This window comes from Aulostomus chinensis, chromosome 21 (genome assembly GCF_037954235.1).
Source record: "Aulostomus chinensis isolate RoL2024-O1b breed Wild chromosome 21, RoL_Achi_v1.0, whole genome shotgun sequence".
In the NCBI taxonomy this organism is placed as follows: Eukaryota; Metazoa; Chordata; class Actinopteri; order Syngnathiformes; family Aulostomidae; genus Aulostomus; species Aulostomus chinensis.
In genome coordinates, this window is record NC_141340.1 from 468,673 (window position 1) to 483,296 (window position 14,624).

The 14,624-nt window shown below is 52.3% G+C and overlaps 2 protein-coding genes across 2 annotated transcripts; both read right to left on the reverse strand.

Moving 5' to 3' along the window:
• Positions 1 to 47: 47 nt before the first annotated feature.
• xrcc2 (X-ray repair complementing 2) lies at positions 48 to 6,947 on the reverse strand. Its single transcript, XM_086191480.1, has 6 exons — positions 6,852 to 6,947; positions 2,365 to 2,446; positions 2,225 to 2,260; positions 1,986 to 2,135; positions 1,623 to 1,899; positions 48 to 542 (listed from the first exon to the last, which is right to left on the reverse strand). Exons 1-6 carry the CDS (start codon positions 6,870 to 6,872, stop codon positions 233 to 235), a joined length of 876 nt encoding a protein of 291 aa, XP_086047606.1. The 5' UTR covers positions 6,873 to 6,947; the 3' UTR covers positions 48 to 232.
• A 637-nt stretch (positions 6,948 to 7,584) lies between these two features.
• LOC147241242 (uncharacterized) lies at positions 7,585 to 13,859 on the reverse strand. Its single transcript, XM_086191479.1, has 5 exons — positions 13,202 to 13,859; positions 12,354 to 12,810; positions 11,574 to 11,936; positions 10,174 to 11,403; positions 7,585 to 9,107 (listed from the first exon to the last, which is right to left on the reverse strand). The coding sequence occupies exons 2-5, from the start codon at positions 12,799 to 12,801 to the stop codon at positions 7,948 to 7,950; spliced, it is 3,201 nt and encodes a 1,066-aa protein (XP_086047605.1). The 5' UTR covers positions 12,802 to 12,810; positions 13,202 to 13,859; the 3' UTR covers positions 7,585 to 7,947.
• Between the last annotated feature and the right edge of the window lie 765 nt (positions 13,860 to 14,624).

Genomic DNA, 14,624 nt, shown 5'->3' on the forward strand with positions numbered 1-14,624 from the left:
GCAACAGTATTAAAAACTACTATGACATGATCATTTAATATTCAGTATGAATCATGTAACATTTTGCTGTGAAAGAATGTCAGAGGTGAAATGACCTCAAATGGTCTCGAACTAGAGAACCGTCCAGAAGAGCTGCTGGGCTGCTGGAGGGGAGCAGTCTGACAAGCATGAGTAGAACTGTCCTGTTCTACTGTCTGGCATCGTTCTGGCTGCGCTGCTTCTGGAGCTCGGTTCAGATGAACTCCACTCCTGCCTCCGTCACACAGAAGCAGCTGCTCCTGTGCAGCTTTGTCCTGGAGGACGCGGACGAGGAGGTGCAGTGGGTGCTGAAAACCCATCGTATCTGTCGCTCCTTGTTCCCTCCAGGTGCGGTGGCCATGTTGTTTGCAGTCTCCTGCCCGGAGCACAGGATTCGGTGGGTCACCAGCCGTTGCCAAGAGCGACAGAGGTACGGCCTGTCAGGGTCCGATGAGGAGGGGGAGGGTCCGCCAGAGCTCCTCCTGACAGCCTGACAGGAGGCGAAGACGGTGATTCGATAATCCCTGAGAGGAAAAGCCACAGGTCAGAGAGTCACAATCCTACACCATCCACCTGCCTAACTACCAACGCTAGAACCTCGTATGGGACAACGAGAACCTCCTACAGGAGACCTAGCACCACACGAACGGGGCCAGGTGTGGCCTCAGGCGACTCTCTTTGAGCAACCAGATGGCGTCCAGGACATCAAGTGATCAATACAGGGTTGATGAAAGTCTACAATATGACAATGATTGATGAACTACTGTTTAAAGTGTCCTGTTGCTCACATGCTAAACGTTGGTGGCTAACGAGAGAAATGTGTCACTATCACAAAGTCTGTGGAGGAAAGCTGAGAGCGGTCGAACAGAGACGAGCGGAGAGACGCCTCCTCTTCCTGGCTGGTTTCTAGAGGGTGAAACACTTATCGTTGCTGTGGATGATGTCATCAACTCATCCACTCACTGACATCTGGGAGTCTTCATGAAGTCCTGTCTGGGTCCTCTAGGCAAGAGAGATCAGCTGATGGGCGAGAGACACTGGCTCTCACTGAGAGAGCGAGAGGTGCAGCAGCCCTGCTTTCCTGGGTTCGTCAGTGGGACACTGCCAGCAGCAGGGACTCAGACTGGGTCTGTCTCTCAGCTCAGCGGCTCCAACGCGCGACATTCAAGCCAGCAGCAGCAGCAGAGTCCCAGTAGGAGGCGCCACATCCCCGCACACAGTCACCAATACAGACCAGTGACTGACAGAGGCGGAACTAGGTAGTGACAGGATGATGTCATCACCTCAGTGTAACTGGTTGCGACCCTCCACACCGATAGATGATGTTCCACCAAGATACAAAATGTTTTGAGTTTCCTTCACTACTTTTCAGAATAAAAGCTTTTAATTCACCTTAAAGTTTGTGTTTTTTGCAAATAAGCATAAAAATAAAACAATTTTAAAATAATCAGGCGAGCCATTCGCCATTGCTGGTGGGCTGGTTTTGGCCCCGGGCTGCCTATTGGGCCACCCACTGTATGAGAACAATCTACAGAACACCAGAACCTTGTAAAGAACAACTGGAACCAAATGACCTGCTGTGACCAAGGTTGATTGACAGCTACCTGAGCAGTTGAGCCAGCAGCTCTGCGGCCTTGCTGAGCGTCTCTTCCTGCTTGGTGATGCTGACTCCACCTTCGCATCGGTCCACCCAATAAAAGGCAGAAATGCTGTTGATGATAAGAAGTGCCAGGCCGGGCCGCGATGCCAGCGACGCCTCCAGGTAGTGGAGAGTGAGGAGAAGTTGGGAGGAGGAGGAACAGTGAACCACCAAGAGGCGGGACAAACACACATGCAATGCTGCCTCATCTGGCGCCACAGAGGGCGAGCTGGTAGAGCGAGCTAGAGAGAGAAGGACTGTTCAGTCAGGAGAACATCCTCAGAACCTTCCTGCCATGAAGTGTGTGTGTGTGTGTGTGTGTGTGTACCAGCAGTCAGTCTGCACTCCAGGATGCTGACCAGTCGTAACATGTCCAGACTGTAGTCGGTGTCCACAAAAATAGCGCCCACCTCCAGACCGCCAGCTGTCACCGGCAGCACACAGCGACACAGCAGGTGGTAGAGCAGCTCTGTCTTACCTGACACACACACACACACACACACACACACAGTTAAGCGGGCAGGTGGTGACACTGAGATAGAGTGGCTTCCTGTCATGTGACCTCACCAGTTCCCTCCAATCCATACAGCTCCACCACCTCACCTGATGGGGTACAGTAAAGTACACAAGGTCACACTCATCAGTTTCAAAAGAATGAGATCATGTGACATGGTGACAACAGGTGTCAGGTGAGAGTAGTCAGTCACCGTGGTTGGGTCCTCCATCGTTAGGGAAAAGACGCGGTTCGATGTCCCTCAGACAGCGGCGAGGGTCGAGGCGGGCGAAGAGCTGAAGAGACAGGAGGCGTCACTCTGCTGAGAACCACAGCACCCAACACCCCCGCGTCAGTACTGCAGCTAGATAGTACCTGTACACCCGACGTCAGTACTGCAGCTAGATAGTACCTGTACACCCCGACGTCAGTACTGCAGCTAGATAGTACCTGTACACCCCGACGTCAGTACTGCAGCTAGATAGTACCTGTACACCCCGACGTCAGTACAGCAGCTAGATAGTACCTGTACACCCCCGCGTCAGTACAGCAGCTAGATAGTACCTGTACACCCCGACGTCAGTACTGCAGCTAGATAGTACCTGTACACCCCGACGTCAGTACTGCAGCTAGATAGTACCTGTACACCCCGACGTCAGTACAGCAGCTAGATAGTACCTGTACACCCCCGCGTCAGTACAGCAGCTATATAGTACCTGTACACCCCCGCGTCAGTACAGCAGCTAGATAGTACCTGTACACCCCGACGTCAGTACTGCAGCTAGATAGTACCTGTACACCCCGACGTCAGTACAGCAGCTAGATAGTACCTGTACACCCCGCGTCAGTACTGCAGCTAGATAGTACCTGTACACCCCGACGTCAGTACTGCAGCTAGATAGTGCCTGTACACCCCGACGTCAGTACAGCAGCTAGATAGTACCTGTACACCCCGACGTCAGTACTGCAGCTAGATAGTACCTGTACCCCCCCGCGTCAGTAAAGCAGCTAGATAGTACCTGTACACCCCCGCGTCAGTACAGCAGCTAGATAGTACCTGTACACCCCGACGTCAGTACTGCAGCTAGATAGTACCTGTACACCCCGACGTCAGTACTGCAGCTAGATAGTACCTGTACATCCCCGCGTCAGTACAGCAGCTAGATAGTACCTGTACACCCCCGCGTCAGTATTGCAGCTAGTTCGTACCTGTACACCCCCGCGTCAGTACTGCAGCTGGAAAGTACCTGTACACCCCCGCGTCAGTACAGCAGCTAGATAGTACCTGTACACCCCCGCGTCAGTACAGCAGCTAGATAGTACCTGTACACCCCGACGTCAGTACTGCAGCTAGATAGTACCTGTACACCCCCGCGTCAGTACAGCAGCTAGATAGTACCTGTACACCCCGCGTCAGTACTGCAGCTAGTTCGTACCTGTACACCCCCGCGTCAGTACTGCAGCTAGATAGTACCTGTACACCCCCGCGTCAGTACTGCAGCTAGATAGTACCTGTACACCCCGACGTCAGTACTGCAGCTAGTTCGTACCTGTACACCCCCGTGTCAGTACTACAGCTAGATGGTACCTGTACACCCCTGCGTCAGTACTAAAGCTAGATAGTACCTGTACACCCCCGCGCTAATCTATACAAATTACTACAATGAGTTAGTACCTGTACACCCCCACGTCAGTACTGCAGCTAGATAATACCTGTACACCCCAGCGTCAGTACTGCAGCTAGTTCGTACCTGTACACCCCCGTGTCAGTACTACAGCTAGATAGTACCTGTACACCCCCACGTCAGTACTGCAGCTAGATAATACCTGTACACCCCCGTGTCAGTACTGCAGCTAGATAGTACCTGTACACCCCCGCGCTAATCTATACAAAGTACTACAATGAGTTAGTACCTGTACACCCCCACGTCAGTACTGCAGCTAGATAGTACCTGTACACCCCCGCGTCAGTACTGCAGCTAGATAGTACCTGTACACCCCTGCGTCAGTACAACAGCTAGATAGTACCTGTACACCCCTGCGTCAGTACTACAGCTAGATAGTACCTGTATACCCCCGCGCTAATCTATACAAAGTACTACAATGAGTTAGTACCTGTACACCCCCACGTCAGTACTGCAGCTAGATAGTACCTGTACACCCCCGCGCTAAGTTATACAAAGTACTACAATGAGTTAGTACCTGTACACCCCCACGTCAGTACTGCAGCTAGATAGTACCTGTACACCCCTGCATCAGTACTGCAGCTGGTTCGTACCTGTACACCCCCGTGTCAGTACTACAGCTAGACAGTACCTGTACACCCCCGCGCTAATCTATATGAAGTACTACAATGAGTTAGTACCTGTACACCCCCACGTCAGTACTGCAGCTAGATAGTACCTGTACACCCCCGCGTCAGAACTACAGCTAGTTAGTACCTGGACACCCCCGCGTCAGTACTGCAGCTAGATAGTACCTGTACACCCCCGCGTCAGTACTGCAGCTAGATAGTACCTGTACACCCGCGTCAGTACTACAGCTAGTTAGTACCTGTACACCCCCGCGTCAGTACTGCAGCTAGATAGTACCTGTACACCCCGCGTCAGTACTGCAGCTAGTTCGTACCTGTACACCCTGCGTCAGAACTGCAGCTAGTTAGTACCTGTACACCCCGCGTCAGTACTACAGCTAGTTAGTACCTGTACACCCCGCGTCAGTACTACAGCTAGTTCGTACCTGTACACCCCCGTGTCAGTACTACAGCTAGATAGTACCTGTACACCCCTGCGTCAGTACTACAGCTAGATAGTACCTGTACACCCCCGCGCTAATCTATACAAAGTACTACAATGAGTTTGTACCTGTACACCCCCACGTCAGTACTGCAGCTAGATAGTACCTGTACACCCCCGCGTCAGTACTGCAGCTAGATAGTACCTGTACACCCCGCGTCAGTACTACAGCTAGTTAGTACCTGTACACCCCCGCGTCAGTACTGCAGCTAGATAGTACCTGTACACCCCGCGTCAGTACTGCAGCTAGTTCGTACCTGTACACCCTGCGTCAGAACTGCAGCTAGTTAGTACCTGTACACCCCGCGTCAGTACTACAGCTAGTTAGTACCTGTACACCCCGCGTCAGTACTACAGCTAGTTCGTACCTGTACACCCCTGTGTCAGTACTACAGCTAGATAGTACCTGTACACCCCTGCGTCAGTACTACAGCTAGATAGTACCTGTACACCCCCGCGCTAATCTATACAAAGTACTACAATGAGTTTGTACCTGTACACCCCCACGTCAGAACTACAGCTAGTTAGTACCTGTACACCACGCGTCAGTACTGCAGCTAGATAGTACCTGTACACCCCCGCGTCAGTACTGCAGATAGATAGTACCTGTACACCCCCGCGTCAGTACTGCAGCTAGATAGTACCTGTACACCCCGCGTCAGTACTGCAGCTAGTTCGTACCTGTACACCCTGCGTCAGAACTGCAGCTAGTTAGTACCTGTACACCCCGCGTCAGTACTACAGCTAGTTAGTACCTGTACACCCCGCGTCAGTACTACAGCTAGTTCGTACCTGTACACCCCTGTGTCAGTACTACAGCTAGATAGTACCTGTACACCCCCGCGTCAGTACTGCAGCTAGTTCGTACCTGTACACCACGCGTCAGTACTGCAGCTAGATAGTACCTGTACACCCCCGCGTCAGTACTGCAGCTAGATAGTACCTGTACACCCCGCGTCAGTACTGCAGCTAGTTAGTACCTGTACACCCCCGCGTCAGTACTGCAGCTAGGTAGTACCTGTACATCCCCGCGTCAGTACTGCAGCTAGTTAGTACCTGTACACCCCCGCGTCAGTACTGCAGCTACTTCGTACCTGTACACCACGCGTCAGTACTGCAGCTAGATAGTACCTGTACACCCCCGCGTCAGTACTGCAGCTAGATAGTACCTGTACACCCCGCGTCAGTACTGCAGCTAGTTAGTACCTGTACACCCCGACGTCAGTACTGCAGCTAGTTAGTACCTGTACACCCCCGCGTCAGTACTGCAGCTAGATAGTACCTGTACACCCCGACGTCAGTACTGCAGCTAGTTCGTACCTGTACACCACGCGTCAGTACTGCAGCTAGATAGTACCTGTACACCCCCGCGTCAGTACTGCAGCTAGTTAGTACCTGTACACCCCCGCGTCAGTACTGCAGCTAGTTAGTACCTGTACACCCCCGCGTCAGTACTGCAGCTAGTTAGTACCTGTACACCCCCGCGTCAGTACTGCAGCTAGATAGTACCTGTACACCCCGACGTCAGTACTGCAGCTAGTTCGTACCTGTACACCACGCGTCAGTACTGCAGCTAGATAGTACCTGTACACCCCCGCGTCAGTACTGCAGCTAGTTCGTACCTGTACACCCCGCGTCAGTACTGCAGCTAGATAGTACCTGTACACCCCCGCGTCAGTACTGCAGCTAGATAGTACCTGTACACCCCCGCGCTAATCTATACACAGTACTACAACTAGTTATTACTTGTACCGCACACGCATACAAAGCCAGTATTGTCCCCGTCTGCGCAGCACAGCTGTAGGCTCCGTGGACACACACACCCTTATCCATGTATGTTACGTATGTTCTAGGCATGTTGGCAGAGGAACCTTCTCTATTCCCTCCAACGGTCTCATATTCTCACCTGAGCGCCACTTTCACTCATTTCAGCCACAATTTCTTCCTCTCAAAACAACGCCGCCACTTCAATTTATAGTCACTTCCGGCCTGTGACGTGTTACCGTAATGTACTATTTAAGGCGCATATTAAAAGTAGGCCCTCTCCTGCCCCGACATGTCAGGCTGTATTCGTCCTGGTCAGAATGACAGGAGAAGTCTGCGTTGACATTTTTATTGGTAGAAACTTCAATTCTTAAACTTCGCTCCTCCCAGTCAACATCAGACTCAAGATATCTTTAAATCCTTGGAAACAGTTAGAGACCGTCTCAACGTGTCACCACCAGGCTGGATCTTGTTGCAGATATCCTTACCTCAGCTCTTAGTAGGCAGAAAGAAATTCCAGATGTGTGTACTGGGCTCTGAACTCCAAATGTTAAAACCATATTTGAATATTTAGACATGAATTTCAACTGGGAACGACTCCAGAGACCTACGAACTGTTGTCACCACCTCTCCACCTGCAGCTGCTCCCCAGTATGCATAACTACTTCCTGCTCCTAACTGGTCCCAGCCACTCTGGATATCTGGGACGACACCGGTACTGGTCTCTGGATATCTGGGACGACACCGGTACTGGTCTCTGGATATCTGGGACGACACCGGTACTGGTCTATGGATATCTGGGACGACACCGCTACTGCTCCCAGCCACTCTGGATATCTCTCCTGATATTTTTGCAGGTCACAGTGTATTTCTGGTACTGTAAACTATACTCTGGATACCTGTAGAGGTTTTTTCATGTTGAACATCTTAAATTAGAACTGAGACAAGTAACAGGATTGCAGATTTTTGGAGTGTTATTTTATCTGGAGGAACAGAATTAAACATTTTACATATCTATACATATTAACATATGTACACGTGTAAATATATACATATATTTGTGTCTGTATATATATTCATTATATATGTACATATACACACATATGTAATGAATATATATTCTATGTTTTGATACATTTATTTCCTTTTTATTGAAAATATTCTCAGTTCTGATAATAAACGTGTGTTCTGGTTTCCTGCGGTGAGTTCACCAAGTGTCAGGATACCATTTGGACCAATCAGAGGACACGCTGCAGGTGGACACTGCAGGGGGGGAGAAGAGTGAGCTGACCACTCTGCAGGTCTCTGTAAATCAGAAAGACCCACCTACGCACACCTGCACACCTGTCCTCTGAAGCCCCACCCCTTTCTCTGATATCAATCACACCTTCCTGCAGGTGTTCACCTCCTGGATCGGAAACATTTCCTGTGACCTCATTGGCCTGGTCTATGTGTTTATCTGCTTCCTCTGACCTGTCAGTCATTGCTGTGTTCCCAGAAGCTCCGCCTCCCTCGATGCTCTTGCACCGCTGTTCTTGTTCGACCCTTTGCTCGTCATCTTGAGAGGCTGGTAACAAGACACGAGGCCCCTCCTCCAAATCCAGCAGGTATCTGGCTGGAGGACCAACCATCATCGTCCGTGGTCCCTGAGGTTTGACACACTGATGCGCCGCCTCCTTCAGCAGTGGCCCCTCCCTCCTGATCTGTCCTGCCCCTCTGCTGCTATTGGTTGCTGGTGGACCATGTGACCGCTCCTCTGACTCTATCAAGTATCTGATTGGTGGACCAACCATGGTCCTGCGAGGCCTCCTCGCCTGATCTGTCTGTATCCGTCTGAGTTTGACTCCGCCTCCCTCCTGCTGTTCCTCCTCCTGAGGACTTCTCATCTCTTCCAACAATGGCTCCTCCTCCACCTCCTTCAGCAATGGCCCCTCCCTCCTGATCTGTCCTGCCCCTCTGCCGCTATTGGTTGCTGGTGGACCATGTGACCACTCCTCTGACTCTATCAAGTATCTGATTGGTGGACCCACCATGGTCCTCCTCGGCCTCCTCTCTTCCTCTCTCTGTTTCTTTCGGGAGTGTTGGATTTGCTCCTTCTGTTGTCCTGCGTTTACCCGACCGTGTGCGTGTCCTAGTGACGTCTCGCTGTCATCTGAGTGGAGGATGCCGTGCTGCAGGACGCCATCGTTCACCTTCCTCTTCCGCTGGAGGGCGGAGCTTGGCGATCTCCTGGTGATGCAGGCAATCTCTCCGGCGATGTGTGGACTTGATTTCAGCACCAGCTGAGACGTCTGACCAGACGTGTTACCTGGGCGAACGCTGCTGACTGTGACCTGAGGCCTCTGTCTCTTCTTCTCCGGTGCTACTGTGGGGTGCTGGTTACCATGGAAACGGCCCTCTGGAAAATGCAATCAACACAGAAAAACTCAGAACTCCATTCAGATAGAAATTCAGAGCAGACTCAGATGAAGAATCTAACTAATCTGACTGGGAAAGTTTCACTTCCTGCCAAGAACTCCAACTCACTTCTCACGGAGGTCGTAGAGACGAGACGCTGCGAGGATACGGCGCCAGGCCTACAAAGCCCCAGAGCGCCCCCAACAGGACACGCACTGACACACTTACGGACATGTCTTCTCCATGTCCATAAGCACATGGAGCCTCGAAGATCAAGCTCCTGTGACCCCCTAAAAGCTCCACAAGTGTAAGGAGCTGTTCTTCTAGCATCAACCACGATGGACCCTGAATCCGAGGTTCCTCTCCAGTCCTGTCATGAGCCAGAACTGGGAGACTGAGCACTGGAACCACCTGCCTGGTCACTGATCCACATGTGACCACTATTTGATGCCTCAACCATAAGCAGGGCCATGTCCAGTGTCTTCAGTGCCTCTGGTACCTCAGACCTGAACCAGGGATGTGGGTGGGGCTTCCCCAGACCAATCCAGCTCTGCCTCCTGCACATGTCAGCCAGGTTCAGGAGTTCCTCAACATTTGCTCCGTGTGGTTCTCCTCCCTCACACCCAGGTTCCCTGCCTGAGTGACCTGATGCTTTGCCCAGACCCCTATGGGGACTCATGGACCTCCTCCTCCCCAAAATCCTCCCACACCCACATTTTTACTTCAGCAACCATTAGGTGCTGCCCCTTTGGCCTTCCAACACCAGCCTGCATTCTCAGGAGACACCTGGACCAGCCCACTGCTGGGTTCCACCCAAGGGTTCCGCCTCCTTTAACCTTTGGGGGGTCAGCTTCCATTGACAGGTTCCTTTTAGCTGCTGATCCAAAAACATACCGACGTGTGACTTACCCCCCTCAGAGAACAAGCTCCATGACCACACCCCATCAAGGAGCCATTAGCTCGTCATTTAGAGGGTTCAGCGGATCAGTGTCACGTCTCATCATCAGCTGACAACCTGCCCGACCTCTGACCCCCCCCCCCCCCCCCCAATGTGAGCTGCTTCCTACCTGAGGGGGGGCACATCCAGGTGCTGAGCTCCTCCGGGTGTCCTCCTCCTACGGTGGTTCCAACAAGCTCGTCCTTGTCAGGACTCACTGCTGTTGTCTGATGCCCCTCCCTCCTAATCAGCCCTGTCCCTCTGCTGTGATTTGTTGCTGGTGGGCCATGTGACCACTCCTCTGACTCTACCAGGTACCTGATAGGTGGACCGACCATGGTTCTCCTTGGCCTCCTCGTCTGTTCTGTTTCGACCCATCTGAGTTTGACTCCACCTCCTTCAAACTCCTCCAGCTTCACCTTTGACTCATCAGGACTCTTCCTCTCATCCAACAACCGCTCCTCAACCTCCTTCACGTGCAGCTCCCCCAGGATTGGTCCCGTCACTTTGCTGTGATTGGCTGCTGACAGCCAATCTGATGGACTGACAAATCCCCTCCTCTTCCTCCTTGCCTGCTCCAACATTGCTCTTTTGATCTTTGGAGGTTTGACTCTGACTCCTTCCTGCTTCAACGGTGACTCCTCCCCTCTTTTCCTGATTAGTCTTTTCACCACCACCCTGCTGCTATTGGTTGCTGGTGGACCATGTGACCGCTCCTCTGACTCTATCAAGTATCTGATTGGTGGACCAACCATGGTCCTGCGAGGCCTCCTCGCCTGATCTGTCTGTATCCGTCTGAGTTTGACTCCGCCTCCCTCCTGCTGTTCCTCCTCCTGAGGACTTCTCATCTCTTCCAACAATGGCTCCTCCTCCACCTCCTTCAGCAATGGCCCCTCCCTCCTGATCTGTCCTGCCCCTCTGCCGCTATTGGTTGCTGGTGGACCATGTGACCACTCCTCTGACTCTATCAAGTATCTGATTGGTGGACCCACCATGGTCCTCCTCGGCCTCCTCTCTTCCTCTCTCTGTTTCTTTCGGGAGTGTTGGATTTGCTCCTTCTGTTGTCCTGCGTTTACCCGACCGTGTGCGTGTCCTAGTGACGTCTCGCTGTCATCTGAGCGGAGGATGCCGTGCTGCAGGACGCCATCGTTCACCTTCCTCTTCCGCTGGAGGGCGGAGCTTGGCGATCTCCTGGTGATGCAGGCAATCTCTCCGGCGATGTGTGGACTTGATTTCAGCACCAGCTGAGACGTCTGACCAGACGTGTTACCTGGACGAACGCTGCTGACTGTGACCTGAGGCCTCTGTCTCTTCTTCTCCGGTGCTACTGTGGGGTGCTGGTTACCATGGAAACGGCCCTCTGGACAAGACATTTAATATTAATTCTAATGGGTGGCACACATGATTATTATACGGTTTCATTATCAATACTTCCACCAGTAATGATGAATAATCAATGAATCTGCGGCGTTGCTGGCTTTTATCAACAGGAAGGACTTGACCAATGTCTTCTTGTCTGAAACAACGTACCACAGTCATGCTGGGGGGAGCCTTCGTCCTGCTGCTCCTCCTCGGCCAGGTGGGGGCTCAAAGGAGCAATCAGTCCAGGGGGAGGAGCTGAAACTGGTCTTTCTGTGGGAGGTGGGAGAAAAGAAGCTTCCCAGCTTAGTCCCAGAATCCTGCTGGGTAAAAGACTGGGGAGGGCTGGGGCTGGCTGGAGGAGGGTGCTGGAATCAAACAGGGGCATTGTGGGAAGCAAGGAGGGTCTATGGGGGGGGCTGAGCAGGTGGAGGCTACTGGTGGTCCTCTGTGACCTGCAGTACTGCAAGAGAGTCCCTCCCCCTGGCTCATCTGCTCGCACAGAAACACACTTCCACGCCATGTCACATGGCACTGGACACACACACACACACACACACACACACACACACACAGGATGCTTGAGTGATGAACAAGTTGTCACATATCAATCAAACATGAACAGTATTTCATTGGTGTCCTCTAGGAAAAACAGCTGATAGTGTCTGGTTAGCAGCAACTTGCCAGAAAAGCTTCACGTAAAAATCAGACACCCCTGACAGTCAACCTGCACGAGCAAGTGGAGCTTTAGGGTGACGGACTGGCAGGGGCACGAGAGAGCGACAGCTCATCCCAACGTAGTCTGGGTCGCAGCGAGGCGGTTTACCTTCACTCTTCTCCTGCATCCCTTACTGCCGCCGGCTTCTACACGTTCACATTGTATGGTGATTCAACCAACAACGAGATGCCAATCGACAGTTAACACCTCTGACTCTACCCAAGGCGTCTCACCTGAGTGTCTCCAGCTGAGCTGTGGAGTCAGCAGGTCAACCTGGAATCCAGCATCATTCCTCCCCACCTCATCGCTCTGGCAGCCCACCTCCCTGCGGCCCGCCTCGTCCACTGGACTCTCCCACTGGCAGCCCACCTCCCTGCGGCCCGCCTCGTCCACTGGACTCTCCCACTGGCAGCCCACCTCCCTGCGGCCCGCCTCGTCCACTGGACTCTCCCACTGGCAGCCCACCTCCCTGCGGCCCGCCTCGTCCACTGGACTCTCCCACTGGCAGCCCACCTCCCTGCGGCCCGCCTCGTCCACTGGACTCTCCCACTGGCAGCCCACCTCCCTGCGGCCCGCCTCGTCCACTGGACTCTCCCACTGGCAGCCCACCTCCCTGCGGCCCGCCTCCTCCACTGGACTCTCCCACTGGCAGCCCACCTCCCTCCGGCCCCCCTGCAGCATCTGGACAACCTGTGGACAGGAGGGACACCAGATTTTGTCTGGTGACTTCACATTTCTGACCATTGTAGAACTGGCAGAAGCAGGTGGAGCGTCACTCCTGTTACAGAAACATGCATACGCTTGAATGACTTGCATTCACACCATCTTTGGAGTTCACTCTTTCAGTGATGCAGATGTGATTTGTTGATCAGTTCAGTTACAACTTTCGTTCCCAGCGGGTTTACTACAACTCAAATTTTTATTTAACCGAAGAAAAATGTCAAACATCTGAAAGTTCCTGCGTCATTAAAATGATTCTTAACATTTGTTGTCTGGAAGTAGGAAAGAAGACCAAACGTTTATGGCGTCACTAGACGTCACTCATGACTCTCGTTGTCATTAAACATACACGCAAACATACTTTAACTCCACTTGGTCACATCCCCCGTCACAGGGCTGTGTGAGGCTAATGCTACAAGCTACTAGCTCGTTTCTCCCTCCGGTTCCTTCTCAGAAACTGCCGGATCCAGAGCTTCGCCGCGGACCCGCGGCACCACACACCAGCCGAACACTCCGGCAGCTCAGGGAGTTACCAGCACCATCCGGGTCTCAAATGTCCCGCCTTTCACAGCCAGAAACGCTTGTTCCCTTCCGCCGACATAGTGAATGTTTCAAAGTGTTAAATGTGAGTTTATTAAACTGAACCGGCAGTTTGACGAGTTCAGCAGCCGCCCTCAGCCCGACTTTGGTTGCTGCTCTAGTTCTTCTTCGCAGCGCCGTGACGCCGCCCCGCCGCTCAGCTCCCTCCTAGTGGCGGGAAGCGCGAACGATGTGCGGCAGGCGCGTGACTGGCGGAAGGCGGAAATCGACGAGTTTGTTAACAGCAAAAACACAAAAAAAGTTTACAAATCACTGGGAAAAAAATAGGACTGTGGCAAGTGGGAGTCAGACATGTTTGTGTGGTGCCGACCATCTACTTAGCTTTGGTTTGGGCTCAGGGAGACAGGAAGTAGCAGCCAAGATGGAAGAGCCTGTTTCTCCTCATAGCCTGTAGCTCATAGACACACATAGGTAAACATGTCTGTGTAGCTGCTGGAGCCTCTGATGAAGGGTGAAGCCCCCACCTGCCGTACCCCCCCCCCCCCTCCCACACACACACACACACACACACACACACACACGCACACACTCACATCGACACACACGGATATACACAAAGATACACACACAGACACACGCACTCACATAGACACATACAGACACACACACAAACATTCTCTTATGAGCAACTGGCCACTCAGACTCTTTGAACCTGGGAATCCCATTCTGGACCAGGAGAACGTGGACCTGCTGGAGAACAGCTAAACCTCAACTCCTGAAAGGTCACAAACGCACCAGCACCAGCAGATCCAAATAGTCCTGAACACATCACTACCCTGAGGACCTGAAACGCCGCTGTCAGCTGTCCATCACGTGTGTTTGTGTTCAGGACTGACATACGATGCTGTGTTTGGGTTCCTAACCTATCGGTTCCATCAGCATGTTGTCCAGCATCTCCAGTGGCACAGAAACCAGGTGAGCTGCGTCTGTGGGAACATCTGCCATCTTGGACAGCAGCTTCCAGTTTCACCATGTTGTCAAAATATTACAAATTCAAGTACATTTCCACACGAGTAAGCATATGATGTCACACAGATGAATAGAAGACAGTCAGTATGAAGTTCTCTGCGGAGAACATGAGGAACAGAAAATGACCACTGCCGCTGCTAAAATATAAATAAGATGTATTATTATAGATGATAATGATGAAAATGATGCTGTCATCAGCATAGAGTGACCATGAG